The sequence below is a fragment of the Polistes dominula genome, unplaced genomic scaffold (assembly GCF_049000335.1).
Source record: "Polistes dominula isolate Pdom_NZ unplaced genomic scaffold, Pdom_raw_medaka contig_11, whole genome shotgun sequence".
NCBI lineage: Eukaryota > Metazoa > Arthropoda > Insecta > Hymenoptera > Vespidae > Polistes > Polistes dominula.
In genome coordinates this window covers 4508870-4528415 of record NW_028301154.1, presented here as the reverse complement: position 1 = coordinate 4528415, position 19546 = coordinate 4508870, and the positions used below count along the sequence as shown (strand labels likewise).

The following is a 19546-nucleotide window of genomic DNA, read 5'->3' as shown; positions in this document are numbered from 1 at the left end:
GTGAACGATCCGTGTACCAACCGTGTACCATCTTTGTACAATGTTTGTACGATTCGTGTACGATCCGCGTACGATGCGTGTACGATCCGTGTACGATCCGTGTAGGATCCGTCTACGATTCGTGTACGATCCGTGTACGATCCGTGTACGATCCGTTTACGATCTGGGTACGATCCGTGTAGGATCAGTGTACGATCCGTGTTCGATCCGTGTACGATCTGTGTACGATCTGTGTACGATCCGTGTACGATCCACGTACGATCTGTGTACGATCTATGTACGATCCGTGTACGATCCGTGTACAATCCGTTTACGATCTGTGTACGATCCGTGTGCGATCCGTCTACGATTCGTGTACGATCCGTGTACGATCCGTGTACGATCCTTGTACGATCCATGTACGATCCGTGTACGATCTTTGTACGATCTTAGTACGATCTTTGTACGATCTTTGTACGATCTGTGTACGATCTTGGTACGATCTTTGTACGATCCGTGTACGATTTGTGTACGATTCGTGTACGATCCGTGTACGATTTGTGTACGATCCGTGTACGATCCGTGTACGATCCGTGTACGATCTTTGTACGATCCGTGTAGGATCAGTGTACGATCCGTGTACGATCCGTGTACGATCCGTGTACGATCCGTTTACGATCTGTGTACGATTTTTGTACGATCCGTTTAGGTTCAGTGTACGATCCGTGCTCGATCCGTGTACGATCCGTGTACGATCCGTGTACGATCCGTGTACGATCCGTTTACGATCCGGGTACGGTCCGTTTACGATCTGTGTACGATCCGTATAGGATCAGTGTACGATCCGTGTTCGATCCGTGTACGATCTGTGTACGATCTGTGTGCGATCCGTGTACGATCCACGTACGATCTGTGTACGATCTATGTACGATCCGTGTGCGATCCGTGTACGATCCGTGTAGCATTTTGTACGATCCGTCTACGATCCGTGTACGATCCATGTACGATCTGTGTACGATCCTTGTACGATCCATGTACGATCCGTGTACGATCTTTGTAAGATCATTGTACGAACCTTGTACGATTTAAGTGCGATCTTTGTACGGTCCGTCTACGATCCGTGTACGATCCGTGTACCAACTGTGTACCATCTTTGTACAATGTTTGTACGATCCGTCTACTATCCGTGTATGATCTTCGTACGATCCGTGTACGATCCGTGTACGATCCGTGTACGATCCACGTACGATCTGTGTACGATCTATGTACGATCCGTGTGCGATCCGTCTACGATTCGTGTAGCATTTTGTACGATCCGTCTACGATCCGTGTATGATCTTTGTACGATCCGTGTAAGATCAGTGTACGATTCGTTTAGGATCCGTGTACGATCCGTGTACGATCCGTGTACGATCCGTGTACGATCCTTGTACGATCCATGTACGATCCGTGTACGATCTTTGTACGATCTTAGTACGATCTTTGTACGATCTTTGTACCATCTGTGTACGATCTTGGTACGATCTTTGTACGATCCGTGTGCGATCCGTCTACGATTCGTGTACGATCCGTGTACGATCCGTGTACGATCCTTGTACGATCCATGTACGATCCGTGTACGATCTTTGTACGATCTGTGTACGATCTATGTACGATCCGTGTGCGATCCGTCTACGATTCGTGTAGCATTTTGTACGATCCGTCTACGATCCGTGTATGATCTTTGTACGATCCGTGTAAGATCAGTGTACGATTCGTTTAGGATCCGTGTATGATCCGTGTACGATCCGTGTACGATCCGTGTACGATCCTTGTACGATCCATGTACGATCCGTGTACGATCTTTGTACGATCTTAGTACGATCTTTGTACGATCCGTGTACGATTTGTGTACGATCCGTGTACGATCCGTGTACGATCTTTGTACGATCCGTGTAGGATCAGTGTACGATCCGTGTAGGATCAGTGCACGATCCGTGTACGATCTGTGTACGATCCGTGTACGATCCACGTACGATCTGTGTACGATCTATGTACGATCCGTGTGCGATCCGTCTACGATTCGTGTACGATCCGTGTACGATCCGTGTACGATCCTTGTACGATCCATGTACGATCCGTGTACGATCTTTGTACGATCTTAGTACGATCTTTGTACGATCTTTGTACGATCTGTGTACGATCTTGGTACGATCTTTGTACGATCCGTGTACGATTTGTGTACGATTCGTGTACGATCCGTGTACGATCCGTGTACGATCCGTGTTCGATCCGTGTACGATCTGTGTACGATCTGTGTACGATCCGTGTACGATCTATGTACGATCCGTGTGCGATCCGTCTACGATTCGTGTAGCATTTTGTACGATCCGTCTACGATCCGTGTATGATCTTTGTACGATCCGTGTAAGATCAGTGTACGATTCGTTTAGGATCCGTGTATGATCCGTGTACGATCCGTGTACGATCCGTGTACGATCCTTGTACGATCCATGTACGATCCGTGTACGATCTTTGTACGATCTTAGTACGATCTTTGTACGATCCGTGTACGATTTGTGTACGATCCGTGTACGATCCGTGTACGATCTTTGTACGATCCGTGTAGGATCAGTGTACGATCCGTGTAGGATCAGTGTACGATCCGTGTACGATCTGTGTACGATACGTGTACGATCCACGTACGATCTGTGTACGATCTATGTACGATCCGTGTGCGATCCGTCTACGATTCGTGTACGATCCGTGTACGATCCGTGTACGATCCTTGTACGATCCATGTACGATCCGTGTACGATCTTTGTACGATCTTAGTACGATCTTTGTACGATCTTTGTACGATCTGTGTACGATCTTGGTACGATCTTTGTACGATCCGTTTACGATTTGTGTACGATTCGTGTACGATCCGTGTACGATCCGTGTACGATCCGTGTTCGATCCGTGTACGATCTGTGTACGATCTGTGTACGATCCGTGTACGATCCACGTACGATCTGTGCACGATCTATGTACGATCCGTGTGCGATCCGTCTACGATTCGTGTAGCATTTTGTACGATCCGTCTACGATCCGTGTATGATCTTTGTACGATCCGTGTAAGATCAGTGTACGATTCGTTTAGGATCCGTGTACGATCCGTGTACGATCCGTGTACGATCCGTGTACGATCCTTGTACGATCCATGTACGATCCGTGTACGATCAGTGTACGATCCGTGTACGATCCGTGTACGATCCGTTTACGATCCGTGTACGATCTGTGTACGATCTATGTACCATCCGTGTGCGATCCGTCTACGATTCGTGTACGATCCGTGTACGATCCGTGTACGATCCTTGTACGATCTTTGTACGATCTGTGTACGATCTTGGTACGATCTTTGTACGATCCGTGTACGATTTGTGTACGATCCACGTACGATCTGTGTACGATCTATGTACGATTTGTGTGCGATCCGCCTACGATTCGTGTACGATCCGTGTACGATCCGTTTACGATCCTTGTACGATCTGTGTACGATCCGTGTACGATCCGTGTACGATCTTTGTACGATCTGTGTACGATCTATGTACGATCCGTGTGCGATCCGTCTACGATTCGTGTAGCATTTTGTACGATCCGTCTACGATCCGTGTATGATCCGTGTACGATCCGTGTACGATCCGTGTACGATCCTTGTACGATCCATGTACGATCCGTGTACGATCTTTGTACGATCTTAGTACGATCTTTGTACGATCCGTGTACGATTTGTGTACGATCCGTGTACGATCCGTGTACGATCTTTGTACGATCCGTGTAGGATCAGTGTACGATCCGTGTAGGATCAGTGCACGATCCGTGTACGATCTGTGTACGATCCGTGTACGATCCACGTACGATCTGTGTACGATCTATGTACGATCCGTGTGCGATCCGTCTACGATTCGTGTACGATCCGTGTACGATCCGTGTACGATCCTTGTACGATCCATGTACGATCCGTGTACGATCTTTGTACGATCTTAGTACGATCTTTGTACGATCTTTGTACGATCTGTGTACGATCTTGGTACGATCTTTGTACGATCCGTGTACGATTTGTGTACGATTCGTGTACGATCCGTGTACGATCCGTGTACGATCCGTGTTCGATCCGTGTACGATCTGTGTACGATCTGTGTACGATCCGTGTACGATCTATGTACGATCCGTGTGCGATCCGTCTACGATTCGTGTAGCATTTTGTACGATCCGTCTACGATCCGTGTATGATCTTTGTACGATCCGTGTAAGATCAGTGTACGATTCGTTTAGGATCCGTGTATGATCCGTGTACGATCCGTGTACGATCCGTGTACGATCCTTGTACGATCCATGTACGATCCGTGTACGATCTTTGTACGATCTTAGTACGATCTTTGTACGATCCGTGTACGATTTGTGTACGATCCGTGTACGATCCGTGTACGATCTTTGTACGATCCGTGTAGGATCAGTGTACGATCCGTGTAGGATCAGTGTACGATCCGTGTACGATCTGTGTACGATCCGTGTACGATCCACGTACGATCTGTGTACGATCTATGTACGATCCGTGTGCGATCCGTCTACGATTCGTGTACGATCCGTGTACGATCCGTGTACGATCCTTGTACGATCCATGTACGATCCGTGTACGATCTTTGTACGATCTTAGTACTATCTTTGTACGATCTTTGTACGATCTGTGTACGATCTTGGTACGATCTTTGTACGATCCGTGTACGATTTGTGTACGATTCGTGTACGATCCGTGTACGATCCGTGTACGATCCGTGTTCGATCCGTGTACGATCTGTGTACGATCTGTGTACGATCCGTGTACGATCCACGTACGATCTGTGTACGATCTATGTACGATCCGTGTGCGATCCGTCTACGATTCGTGTAGCATTTTGTACGATCCGTCTACGATCCGTGTATGATCTTTGTACGATCCGTGTAAGATCAGTGTACGATTCGTTTAGGATCCGTGTACGATCCGTGTACGATCCGTGTACGATCCGTGTACGATCCTTGTACGATCCATGTACGATCCGTGTACGATCAGTGTACGATCCGTGTACGATCCGTGTACGATCCGTTTACGATCCGTGTACGATCTGTGTACGATCTATGTACCATCCGTGTGCGATCCGTCTACGATTCGTGTACGATCCGTGTACGATCCGTGTACGATCCTTGTACGATCTTTGTACGATCTGTGTACGATCTTGGTACGATCTTTGTACGATCCGTGTACGATTTGTGTACGATCCACGTACGATCTGTGTACGATCTATGTACGATTTGTGTGCGATCCGTCTACGATTCGTGTACGATCCGTGTACGATCCGTTTACGATCCTTGTACGATCTGTGTACGATCCGTGTACGATCCGTGTACGATCCACGTACGATCTGTGTACGATCTATGTACCATCCGTGTGCGATCCGTCTACGATTCGTGTACGATCCGTGTACGATCCGTGTACGATCCTTGTACGATCTTTGTACAATCTGTGTACGATCTTGGTACGATCTTTGTACGATCCGTGTACGATTTGTGTACGATCCGTTTACGATCCGTGTAAGATCTTTGTACGATCCGTGTAGGATCAGTGTACGATCCGTGTTCGATCCGTGTACGATCTGTGTACGATCTGTGTACGATCCGTGTACGATCCACGTACGATCTGTGTACGATCTATGTACGATCCGTGTGCGATCCGTCTACGATTCGTGTACGATCCGTGTACGATCCGTGTACGATTCTTGTACGATCCATGTACGATCCGTGTACGATCTTTGTACGATCTTAGTACGATCTTTGTACGATCTGTGTACGATCTTGGTACGATCTTTGTACGATCCGTGTACGATTTGTGTACGATTCGTGTACGATCCGTGTACGATCCGTGTACGATCTTTGTACGATCCGTGTAGGATCAGTGTACGATCCGTGTACGATCCGTGTACGATCTGTTTACGATCCGTGTACGATCCGTGTACGATCCGTTTACGATCTGTGTACGATCCGTGTAGGATCAGTGTACGATCCGTGTTCGATCCGTGTACGATCTGTGTACGATCTGTGTACGATCCGTGTGCGATCCACGTACGATCTGTGTACGATCTATGTACGATCCGTGTGCGATCCGTCTACGATTCGTGTAGCATTTTGTACGATCCGTCTACGATCCGTGTATGATCTTTGTACGATCCGTGTAAGATTAGTGTACGATTTGTTTAGGATCCGTGTACGATCCGTGTACGATCCGTGTACGATCCGTGTACGATCCTTGTACGATCCATGTACGATCCGTGTACGATCTTTGTACGATCTTAGTACGATCTTTGTACGATCTTTGTACGATCTGTGTACGATCTTGGTACGATCTTTGTACGATCCGTGTACGATTTGTGTACGATCCGTGTACGATCCGTGTACGATCCGTGTACGATCTTTGTACGATCCGTGTAGGATCAGTGTACGATCCGTGTACGATCCGTGTACGATCCGTGTACGATGAGTTTACGATCTGTGTACGATCCGTGTACGATCGGTGTACGATCAGTGTACGATCTATTTACGATCCGTGTACGATCCCTCTACGATCCGTGTACGATCTTTTTACTATCCGTTGACGATGTTTGTACGATCCGTGTACGATCTTTGTAGGATCATTGTACGATCCGTGTACGATCTTAGTACGATATTTGTACGATCTTTGTACGATCTGTGTACGATCTTGGTACGATCTTTGTACGATGCTTGTACGACCAGTGTACGATCCGTGTACCAACTGTACGATCCGAAAGGATCGTACGGTAATTAGCAGTATTCAAAATTCGCGCGCATCCACCTCTATCGATTAAAGGTCTAGATCGATACTCATTGTTAGCATCGATCAACTACTAATAACTACCGAAGCGCCCTTCTAGTCACCCCCACCTTTTGCCTCCTTACTTCTAACCCCCAGTCCGTACGCCCTTCTGGGACAGTACAAAAGGACATTCTTACAGTCCATTATAGGAAGCCTGTGAATACATATCGAAATCAAAGGAGTTAAGCTAAGTTAGTTAAGGAATTTAAGTGAATCGAGCGAGAGGTGAGATCTTTCCATTATATACATTTTATATTGACGGTATTTTCCCGCGTGGTAATATCACTTGGTGGACTCTCATTTTTATAATTAAACATTATCCAGGGTTTTTATGCCGCAAAGCTTTTCCCTGACGAGCCAATAAAAAAAGGCATTGTTTCTTTGTTTGGCTCAACCACGTGTTTTATTTTACACCTTAACCTAATCCTTTAGTCTCCACTTCATAGCATACAATTAATGATCAGTGAAATTTTCATTGAAGAATCTTTTGGTCATAACAGTTTTTCTGTGAGGCTTGTACGCTGGGGAAACAGGCCCGAAAACCTCATTTCTCAAGTAGGCGGGTCAAGGCAGATAAACCGGGCGAGATGATGCATTCGGATGTGTGTGGCCCAATAAATGTGGAGTCTGCAGGTGGTTCGCGGTATTTTCTACTGTTTAAGGATGATTGTACAGGTTTTCGAACAATTTATTTCCTACGGAACAAATCGGAGGTTCTAAATAAATTTAAGGAATTTGAAGCTCTTGTCCACAGGCAGACAGGTAACAAGATAAAAATTCTACGTTCGGATAATGGGAGAGAATATATTTCGAAAGAATTTCGAGATTTTCTACAATCGAGAGGAATCATCCACGAAAAATCTACGCCGTACATTCCTCAACAGAATGGACGATCCGAGAGGGAAATACGAACTCTTGTGGAAAGTGCAAGGTCCATGTTAATTTCAAAAGACTTACCAAAATATTTGTGGGCGGAAGCGGTAAAAACAGCAGCGTACATTCTTAACAGGACTGTTACAAAACAGTTGGATGAAATGACTGCATATGAAAAATGGACTGGACGAAAACCGGAAGTACAACATATGCGAATTTTCGGAAGCATCGCCTACAAGAACATTCCCAAGGAAAGTAGGAAGAAGTTGGATAGTAAAAGTCTTCGGTTGGTTTTGGTTGGCTACGAAGGCGATTCTACTAATTATAGACTATGGGACAAGAAATCACGGAAAATACATATAGCCTGTGATGTCACCTTTAATGAAGAAGCTGCAGAAAATTTTGATGAAGAGTCCTGTAAACGTTTTTCTGTAAACTTGGATTTTGGAAATTATAATGAATCACTTGAAGAGGACGAAGAAGATTTTGAGTCGGCTGAATCATCAGGTGAAGATAATGACGAAGCATCTCCAAGTGTAAGTAACCGTCAACAGGATGAAGTGCAACAAACCGGTAGACAATTGCGCGATAGAAGAACATTACATGTGCCAGACCGCTATAGTGAGTTTGGTTATGCCTCCATAGCGGATGTAGTGCCCCAAACGTATGAAAGTGCGGTGTCTAGTGTAGAAGCAGTGCAATGGAAATGTGCGATGAATGAAGAAATGAGTGCGCTTCGTAAAAATAAAACATGGACACTAGAAAGATTACCAGAAAATAAAAAGACTGTAGCTTGTAAGTGGGTTTTTACTAAGAAACTGGACTCGAACGGTAATGTGCAGCGTTATAAAGCTAGGCTTGTGGCAAAAAGCTTCACCCAACGAGAAGGAATTGATTTTTCTGAAACTTTCGCGCCGGTGGTTAGGTATGAGTCTATTAGAATATTATTGGCGATCGCGGCGAGAGATGATTTGGAGTTGGCACAATTTGATATTAAAACTGCTTTCCTTCACGGTGAGTTGAAAGAGCTTATTTTCATGGAGCAGCCACAAGGTTTTGTCGATAAATGTCAACCACGAGCAGTTTGTAAATTAAATAAGAGTTTGTATGGGCTTAAGCAGTCACCACGGTGTTGGAATTCTAAATTTACAAATTTTCTAAAGAGTTTTGGTTTCCATCATTCTGAAAATGATAATTGTGTATTTTTAGGGAAAGTGAATGATGCAGACGTTATTTTAGCTTTATATGTAGATGACGGGTTAGTGTTGTCAAAATCAAAAGAAGCGGTTAAAATGGTTTTAGATAAATTAAAAGAAAATTTTGAAATCACTATTGGAAACGGAAAACAATTTATCGGTATGGAAATTGAGCGCGACCGCAAAAATCGTACTATTAAAATAAAGCAGGAACAGTACATCAAAAGAATGCTTGTAAGATTTCGAATGGAGGATACAAAACCAGTTGGTACACCGTTTGAGCCTGGTTTGCATTTGTCATCACAAGAAAATGTAAAAATGTGTGATGTACCATATCGGGAAGCTATAGGTTCATTATTGTTTGCAGCAAGGGTCTGTAGGCCGGATATTGAATTTGCGGTGAATAAATTAAGTCAGTTTTTAACGAATTATGGGCGGGAACACTGGCAAGCTGCGAAAAGAATTTTCAGATATTTGAAAGGAACGCTAGATCATGGAATTGTGTACGGAACAAGTGGGAGTAATGGCATTCTAAGCGGGTATACGGATGCAGATTATGCAGGATGTGTAACTACTCGTAAATCAACGACAGGTTTTTTATTTGTATTAAATAATGGGGCAGTTTCATGGTCTAGTCAGAGGCAGCGTGTGGTAGCATTGTCAACAACTGAAGCGGAGTATATTGCACTTGCGAAGGGTACTCAGGAGGCTTTGTGGTTAAAGCAATTTTGTTTAGATATTGGTTTAAAATGTGAAACGATACCTATGAATGTAGATAACCAATCAGCGATTAAACTAGCAAGTAATCCTGAGTATCATAAACGAACAAAACACATAGACGTTCGTTATCATTTTGTGCGAGAAGTCTTCGAACGAGGCGATATTATTGTAAATTATGTCGATACCACACGGCAGCTTGCAGATGTTTTTACGAAGCCCTTGAGTAAGCAACAATTTGAAAAATTACGACACGGGATCGGTGTATTAGTCTAAATAAGTGGGAGTATTGGAAGAATATTTAGGCTAATGTAGTATTGAGAGTGCCGCGTGGCGTCGTGACGGTGCACTCGTGGACGCTACATTGTTCTTCCGTTGTTTTCTTTGTGTGCTGTGCGTCTCGAAGTGCGTGCGTTGTTAGTTATAGGACGTCAACCGAAATGCGTGGACGTAGCGTTTCTTATTCTTAGTTTTTCTTTTGTTCTTTTATGTAATGCATATTATTGTGGGGTGTGTTGAAAATCGAAGAGGTTGTGTGTGTAAATCTGTGTGAGTCCAAAGGTCCGAGGGGTTGTGTGTGTAAGTCTGTGTGAGTCCAAAGGTCCGAGAGGTTGTGTGTGTAGGTCGGTGTGGGTCCAAAGGTTCGACATGTTGTGTGTGTTAGTCGGTGTGGGTCCAAGGGTCCGAGTGCGTTGGGGACATGCGGGGTGGGGGAGAAACCTCATAAGGAGAGGACGGTCACGCGTCGGTTGTTGTTTTTCCGGGAGAGTAGCGTGGAGAGAACTGAGTGACGAGAACGAAGAAGAATAGTGAGTAGAGAGTAGCGAGTGAGTAGTGAGTGAGTGCGAAAAGTTGCGAAGCGTTATTGTAATTGTTATTGTAAGGGTAGTTGTAACTGTAATAAGCAATAATTTGTGAGAATAAAGAGTATCTTTTATATCTCAAGTGGTGTCGGCAATACGGGGGAATTAGATATCCTTAGCCGGATACAGAACAATTGATTTCCCTACATTATTATATCTGAAATATAGTTGTTCAGTATCTTAACCAAGAGTGTTGGAAATCATTGGATAGAATTTTTCCAATAACGTGAAATGTCTATTACACAGCCTAAGTACATTGAAAAAATTCTAGAACGATTTGAGATGAAAGAGTGTAATGCTCAAGACACACCCATGATAACTAGACAAGTCAAAAACAGAAACAATAGAGACGAAGGAAAATTAGTTGATTCCAATGTTCCAACTAATGCACCGTATAGAGAGGCTATAGGAAGTTTACTGTATCTGGCTGGTGCAACTAGACCAGATATAGCGTATGCTGTGAATGTATTGTCTAGAAGACAGAACAATCCAACTGAAGGAGATTGGACCGAAATCAAAAGGATTTTCAGATACCATAGAGGAACAACTGATTTGGGTCTGTACTATAGAGGGAAAACCGAAGTTACGGAGGCTATGACAGACAAGAGCTTCAGAGATCGAGAAAATTCGACTTCAACCAGTGGTTACATAATCCAGGTGTATGGTGTTTCAGTAGCTTGGAGAAGCCACAGACAGTCCTCTCCTGCTACATCAAAATGTCAAACTGAATACCTTGCTATGAGCGAGTCTTGTTAGGAAATAATTTCCTTGGATAAAGCAACTAGAGATATAGTAGGGAAAACTATGTACCCAGTCATTATTAGATGCGACAATAAATCAGCATGTGATTGTACTCAAATGGAGGGAAGTCATAAATTGAAAGACTTTGATGATGACGTCAAACTCATCAAGTCCAACCTGGCTGAAAGAGAAAAGACAGACAAGAAACCTCAAATGGCTGATACTCATGATGACTTTGTTAAATCATGTATCTTGGTGGGAAAGATAATAGTCAAATGGATATCCTCTAAAGAAAACATTGCGGATATCATGACTAAACCTTTACCCTCTACATCTCACATCAAACTCAGAAATATAATGACGAATATTTAGTTGCTAAAATTTTAGATGATATAGTTTTTAAATATAAATGTGTATAGAGCATCTAAAACTGAGGTTAATTATATAATCACTTGATCTTTTGCAGAAAGTAGTTTTCAGTCCTAATAGAGTGCGCAGCGGAGTTGAGGTCCCTTTTAATTGGAGCATTGGGCTAATACTCAATTATCCACTTCTCGTTGCTATCGATATTTTGTATTATAAGTGTACATAATCTCTAGTCGATTTTAAATGAAATTTTTGTAACTATATGCTAGTCATTATCCTTTTAAAGCTGTATGTGCAAAGGGAGGGAGTGTGAGAAATGGTTACTTTGCTTAGGGATCCTGTAGGAGGGATGCGCCATTCATATTCAGCTCATGTGCCATTGACTGAAAATTTTGGGGGACCGCTTGAATTTATAATAATTTTTTCGTGTAACCTATTCTATTTTAATATAAATTTTTAATTATCATTAAATATAGTTCTTTTTTTCTGTATTTGATGCAATTCATTATTTCATAATTATTTCAATGTTTGAATCATTCGCTCGCAAAATCTAGTTCCGGTCCCCCAGCAATGTACATAGAGCATCCCTCCTATAGATCCCTGACTTTGCTCATACAGTGGCACCACCTATTTGTAACTAGAAGTAGTTACTAGTCTCTACGAGCCGTCTTTTCTGCTATGTTCAGTGATCCCATTCGTACGATAATTATCATACGCGTCATATAATTTGAAGCCTTGTACGATCCAAAATTCAGCCTGTACGATCCAATTAGGAATTTCGAAAACTTGATGACCTTTTTTTTTTTCAGTCATCAAATTTTGCATACGGGTACGATTTTTCGATTATGATTCGAAATCTCGAGAACCACCACCGTACAATGAAAGACACAAAAAAAGGTCGTCAACTTTTTTTTCATGATTTGGTGGTCTTCCAGTGGACTTATCAAACCGCCGATTAGACTCATGTAACTATCGACGTTTGCTACGTAAAAAAAGGTCATCAACTTTGAAAAAGTTGGAACTTGCACTGTTCCAGATTTTGAAAATCTCATCCGACAAATTGTAGTAATTCAAATTTTTCCCGGGGCGTACGATAATTTTCCGGTGTGTACTAGGGATCCTATAGGAGGAATGCGCCATGTACATTGCTGGGGGACCGGAACTCGATTTTGCGCGCGAATGATTCAAACATTGAAATAATTATGAAATAATGAATTGCATAAAATACAGAAAAAAGAACTATATTTAATGATAATTAAAAATTTATATTAAAATAGAATAGCCCCGTTTTCCAATTACAGAGCATAATGCGACTCAGTGTCGCACAATGCCGCATTGTGCTAATGCTTAATTGGAACATGAATTAGTTTTCAAGTGCACCAGCAGAGTGCGCTAAGTTCAGTGTTGTGTAGAGGGTTTCTCTATAGTAAAGATAATATTAGACTGAATTTTATTTTATGATTTTTATTTAACGGATGCGATTTGCTTTTCTTTTTCGGCATCCGATTTAACGTTGTACGCCGCGAATTCCTTTTCTAACATTACGAACCATAAATTTGGTTCCTCTTTCCAAAAAGCTGGAAGATTTACATTTCTAAACTCACTGGCGTTGACTTCCTTTGTTACGAACCATAAATTTGGTTCCTCTTTCCAAAAAGCTGGAAGCGTTACATTTCTTAACTCACTGGCGTTGATTTCCTTTGTGTATGTATCGGCACGGCCACGTCGGCTTCGCTGGTTGGTTGCGCCATTGTTTTTCTTTTTATTATATTTTCTACTTTAGTTTTTGTATTATTTTTTTATTTTTTTACGCGGACGTTCCCGGGTTTCGGCACCAATTAACTGTAGAGGGTTTCTCTATAGTAAAGATAATATTAGACTGAATTTTATTTTATGATTTTTATTTAACGGATGCGACTTGCTTTTCTTAGTTGTACACTTCTCAACGGCTACGCACAGACTGTTCTAGTCTGGTGACCACTACTTGTTAGCGTGGTTCCCTAGCCTTCTAGTAACTTTAGAGGGCGCGACCTTCGGTCGTACCGCTACAGTTGAAACAAAAAATATTCATAGACTTAGCAACCTCATTAATGTATAAATAAAGTGGTAAACAATAATAATTGGTCGAAAACTATTTACGGCTATTTTAAGTAATTTGGATTTTGATTATTTCACTAACATTTTTTTAATAAATTTATTTATAGTTTTGTATTTTAAAATGAAATTGTATTCACATTTTATGTGTAGAATATAAAAAAAAATAGTCAATGTTTATACCTTCATCCATACTTATATTTATTTTTTAACAGTCTGAATTAACTTTTTATTATTTCCAAAAAACTACGATGAGAAGAAAGCTTTAAGAATTTTTTCAACAATAAACAATATTACTAACCATAATATAACTAAAATTTCGATCAATGCCAACTTAAAGAAAAAACACTTGGTTATTTTCTGCTACTGAGTTGGTATCAATTGCACGCATCGCTCGAGAGCAACACTTTTTACAGTGCTCGATTGTGCGATGCGATGCTCTAGTTGAAACATTCAACGTTGAGCATTATGCCGCATAATGCGCTTTAGTGCTGTAATTGGAAAACGGGGTAGGTTACACGAAAAAATTATTATAAATTCAAGCGGTCCCCCAAAATTTTCACCTAATGGCACATGAGCTGAATATGAATGGCGCATCCCTCCTACAGGATCCCTAGTGTGTACAATAATTTTACGCCCCTGTGTCGATCAGACGAACTAAAGTCTCTGGGATCACTGCACTGGTATGAAAATTGATGACTTTTCTTGTGCAACGAGTCAGTTGAACGGTTAACGGTTAAACAAAAGTTGAAGAGATGAAAAATGTAAAAATAGAAGACACGAAGAAAATATGAAGATATAAAGAAAAGAAGCAAGATGACAGAAGAAAACTGAAAAAACGGTTGGAAAAATTGCAAAAGATAGCAGCATTTGCATACCAGCAATAACAGCGATAACATCCAAACCTTCTTCTCTGTAATTTATAGATTTACATTTTACAGATTTTATATTTTTTCAGTTTTTCCTTTTTTTCAGTTTTTCTTTTTTTCAGTTTTTACATTACTAAACATATTTCTAACATTGTGACGTCACAGAAGATCACACGACAAAAAAGAAGTTACTAATTTACCAGGTAAATATTTTAAAATTATTAATCCAGGTAATTTTTAAAGGATAAACATATTCTCAAAATTCAATTAAGTCTGAATTTTTTTTAACTATTTCATTAGTATTCTATTTATTCTGTCATTTTAGTCTTAACACTTAGAACAGGGCGACTCCTTCAACATATAGAACTGATTGAACACATAGAACAGATTGAACAGATAGGACAGATAAAATAGCCACTACAGAATCTACTATAATTACAGTAAGTCTATATAAATCTATGTAAATGTATAGTAACATCACGTAAGATCGCGCAAAAAAAAGTATGTTAAAAATTGACCAGGTAAATATTTGATAATTATTAATCCAGGTAATTTTTAAAGGATAAACATATCCTCAAAATTGAATATAGTCTTATAATTTTTTTCAACTATTTAATTATTAGTCTATTTATTCAGTCATGTAACGCTATAAATTAATTATGTTATGCAGATTATTACTGTTGTAACATCATCTAATGAAGAAGTTCATAGTAAAAAATATGACCTGATCATTTTATGTATTTAATTATACATGTTTTATTTTAAACTAAAAATTTATTCCCTAGGTAATAACGAACGTTTGAGTTTTGCTGCTAAAAGAGAAGAGTACATTTTTATATCTATTATTGATTTTTAAGCATATTTTTAAAACTAATTTGGAAACATTTTACTGTAACACTTCTTCTTTAATTATTCAAGTTTTTATTTATTTTGTATTTTTTATTGATTATATTTACAATAACAGATAACACATCTCTTACGCAATTAAAAAAACAAAGCACACGGCGGCCACAAAAGTTTCGTAAGGAGTGGCTTAGTAATCAGGATTTTTGTTCGTGCCTCCTGCCTCATTCTAATAAATTAAAAGCTCAATGCTCACTCTGCAAAGCAACAATCACTGCGGAGTTAACAGTTATTCGCAAACATGCGACTAGTAAATCTCAGTTAATAATGTTAAAAGGTTTAAATAAACAAACAAAAATTACTAGTTTTATAGATAAAGCTTCAAATGAAGGTCAAAATGATTCAATGAATGGTAAAATTTCACGCGCAGAAATTAAATTGTGTAGTTTTTTTGCAGAACACAATGTACCTTTTAAGATTATGGATCACTTAACACCGTTACTCCAGGAGTGTTTTCCTGATAGTGATATTATAAAGCAAGTGCGATTAAAATCTTCTAAGAGCGCGTGTATTATTAAAAACGTAATCGGATTTGCTGAAAAAGAAGAACTAGCTAGTAAATTACAAAAAACTCCTTTTAGTGTAATGATAGATGAGTCAACTGACATTTCAATGACTCAAACATTGTGCATTATCGTACGGTATTACGATGAATCTCTAGGAAAAATAGTTAGTCATTTTTGGGAGTTATGTAGAATTTTCAATGACGATTCTAGAGAAGTTTCTGCTACAGCAGAGCATCGTTTTAATTGTGTTCGGGAATCTTTTCAACGTTTCTCTGTATCTTTTGATAAAATTATTGGTTTCGGGTCAGACGGTTGTAATGCGATGATGGGTAAACATAATTTGGTAAGAACAAGATTTGAAGATAGTTGTCCTAACATTTACATCATGACATGTATTTGTCATTCGCTTCACCTTTGTGCCAGTGAAGCTTGTGACGCAATACCGTCTGATTGTGAACAATTATTTCATTCAATTTATAATCACTTTTCATCAAGTTCTAAGCGGCAGCATGAATTTAAACAATATCAACAATTTTTAGAGCTGAAAAATCATAAAATGTTGTGTCCAGTGGAGACTCGATGGCTTTCAGTAACGGCTGTAATTACCAGGCTTCTAGAGCAGTGGTACGCGTTAACTTTATATTTTAATAATATTGTTTACGATATAGAAAGAAAAAGATCTAATTCACGAAAAACAAAAACTTCTTCGGCTTTAAATTTTGAAATAGAAGAATTTATACTTCAACATCTTAATAACCCTATTACAAAATTATATTACCATTTTCTTGAGTGGATTTTACCAAAATTCTCAACTTTAAACAAACTTTTTCAATCCGAGAAACCATTAATTACAGTCGTTCATAAAAAAATGAGTTCTACATATACAGAATTACTTAAAAAATTTATGGTCCCTGATTACGTTAATAAAACACCGTTAAGTTTGATTAATCCGGCCGATGAATCGAAATATATAAATATTCTGAATGTTTACACGGGTGTATATTCAATTGATTTTTTTAACAAGCCTGAGTACTCGACATCTCCACTAAAAGAAGTACAAATCGAATTTCTTAATAATTGTAGAAATTTTTTCGTAAAAGGCTGCTTAGCAATAAAAAAAAGGTATGATTTCGATAACGTTCTATTAAAAAATGTATCTATTATTAATCCGGAAGAAGCTGTTGCTCAATTTACTCGGAATATAACACCTTCTTTATTACCAGTAATGCGACAACTACCTCGACTTGTTCCTAAAGAATGTTACCAATCAATCGACGATGAGTGGCGACAGCTACCAAACTTTATTTTACCAGAAGATATTAAAGTCACCGACCCTGTAGATTCATTTTGGCACAAATTAAAAAAATTTGAAGATAAAGACGAAATTTGGTCTTTTAAAAATCTAGCTAGTTTTTTTTTAAGAATAATGTCACTACCTTTGTCAAACGCAGATTGTGAGCGTATTTTTAGTAGAAATAATTTAATTAAATCAAAGACTCGTAATAAGTTATCTATTGAAACGCTTAACGGGTTGTTATTGTTTAGTCAAAGAGTAAATTCAAATTGTGTTAATTATGAACCCAGTCAACGCGAATACAACTTAATAAAAAAATCATTTTATGTTAGTGAAAAGAAAAGCATTGATGATAAAAACAATAACGAAGAAGAAGTGATTTTAGAAATGTCAGACATGGACGATTGAGAAAAGCCAAATTAATTGTTTTGTTAATGATTATGTGTTAAACTATTGAAATAATTTAATTTATTGTTATTAATTTTGTTATGCTTTTTTTTTGAAAGTTTAATTGTAATGATTGTTAATTAGATAATATAAAAGTATAATCTAAAAAACTATTAAAATAAAAAAGAAATGTTTAATTCACTGTTATTACCGAAAAAATTAAAAAGTGGATGATTTGTTATGCTTCTGTTTAATAAATCAGTATTAATTAACATTTAATTAAATTATGTTCTTATGCTTTAATTGTAATACCTATAAGTATACGTAACGTAATGCTTATATCCTGCAGCATCCTAATGCTTTATATAAGCATTGAGGAAAAAAAATGGTTAGAAAATTTGTCATTCTATTTAACCCTTTCGCTACGGGGCGGATCTCCGCCGCGGTACTCCCGCAGTACGGCGCTCTACACCGAAACAGTGCACGATGCACGCAACGTTCGAGCCGGTGTCGTAAGACTTATGATCGAGGCATTTGGTTTATTATTGAAGCCCGTAAAAAACAAATGATGCAAAACGAAAGACTCACGCGGCATGTCTAGAGTGAGATACTCTGTGCATAGCAACTGCAGGCGCTTATCATATATACAATTACGCGACATCTTTAGCGGGAGCGACTATAGCCGCTCGTAGTATCTCACCGGCATCACATGGAAAGCGACTATATCACTGGCTACAGTGATCCCATTCGTACGATAATTTAAAGCCCTGTACGATCCAAAATTCGTGGCGTACGATCCATTTGGAATTTCGAAAACTTGATGACCTTTTTTTTTTTAGTCAACAAATTAAGGAAAGGTGCACCCCCACCACTACCACCACCACCACCACCACGTACGATCCGTGTACGATCCGTGTACGATCCGGTCTTCCATCTCCGTTGCAAACGGCCGCCGTTTTTATATGAATCATGATAGGGTATATATCATATATCATATATATCATGATAGGGTTTCGAACTTGATGACTAAAAAAAAAAAAGGCCATCAAATTATTTTTTCTCGATTTGAAGATCTTTCCGTGGAGTTATCGAACCGCCGAGTAGACTAAACGAATAATTTACGTTTTTTACCTAAAAAAAAAGGTCATCTACTTTGAAAAAGTTAAAACTTCGACACTTTTTCCACATTTTGAAAATTTTGTCCGAGAAATTGTTGGATTTTTGTCGGATTTCAAATTTTCCCGGGGCGTACGATAATTTTCTGCCGCGTACGATAATTTTACGCCCCTGTGTCGATCAGACGAACTAAAGTCTCTGGGATCACTGACTGGCTATGTCTCACTTCAGTGATCCCATTCGTACGATAATTATCGTACGCGTCACATAATTTGAAGCCTTGTACGATCCAAAATTCAGCCTGTACGATAATTTTCGATTTTACGATAATTCGATATTAATCGATATTATTCGATATGTAAATAATTTTCCCCACTCAACTGCTGTTATACACAATCCATATATACTATAAACTACCACAGTCCAGTTTGAAAAATTTGAAGATCAACAGTCGACGGAATTTAGTTGGCAGTGTGATGAGTCCACCCCAAATTTAGAAAAAAAGAAACTTGATTTTTATTTTTTTGTACTTAAATAAAAGTTGGACAGATATCGATCCGATCCTGATTCGAGATCTCGAAAAACATTCGAAGAACATCGACTCGAAAAGAGAAGTCAATCACCACTGTACCACCTGCTCCCTCACTGCTGTACCTGACGACAGCTTTGGACTTGAAGACTGAAAAAAAAAAAGAAATCAGGAATGTCAAATCTAAAATCCTAAATTTTTTCCTAAGCGTACGATAATTTTTC

General features: G+C 39.6%; 1 protein-coding gene across 2 annotated transcripts; it reads left to right on the top strand.

Moving 5' to 3' along the window:
* Positions 1 to 13120: 13120 nt before the first annotated feature.
* LOC149030608 (uncharacterized) lies at positions 13121 to 18298 on the top strand. Of its 2 annotated transcripts, none has more exons than XM_089178528.1 (4): positions 13121 to 14633; positions 14710 to 14790; positions 14913 to 15027; positions 15888 to 18298. In XM_089178528.1, the coding sequence occupies exon 4, from the start codon at positions 15911 to 15913 to the stop codon at positions 17696 to 17698; it is 1788 nt and encodes a 595-aa protein (XP_089034654.1). In that variant the 5' UTR covers positions 13121 to 14633; positions 14710 to 14790; positions 14913 to 15027; positions 15888 to 15910; the 3' UTR covers positions 17699 to 18298. The 2 variants fall into 2 exon arrangements, with proteins under 2 accessions (XP_089034654.1, XP_089034653.1); XM_089178527.1 differs by having other exon boundaries at positions 15373 to 18298.
* Positions 18299 to 19546: the final 1248 nt, after the last annotated feature.

Bases quoted from the DNA above. Each gene is read 5' to 3' on its own strand.
- LOC149030608 (XM_089178527.1), top strand. From the start codon at position 15,758: ATGTTAAAAGGTTTAAATAAACAAACAAAAATTACTAGTTTTATAGAT.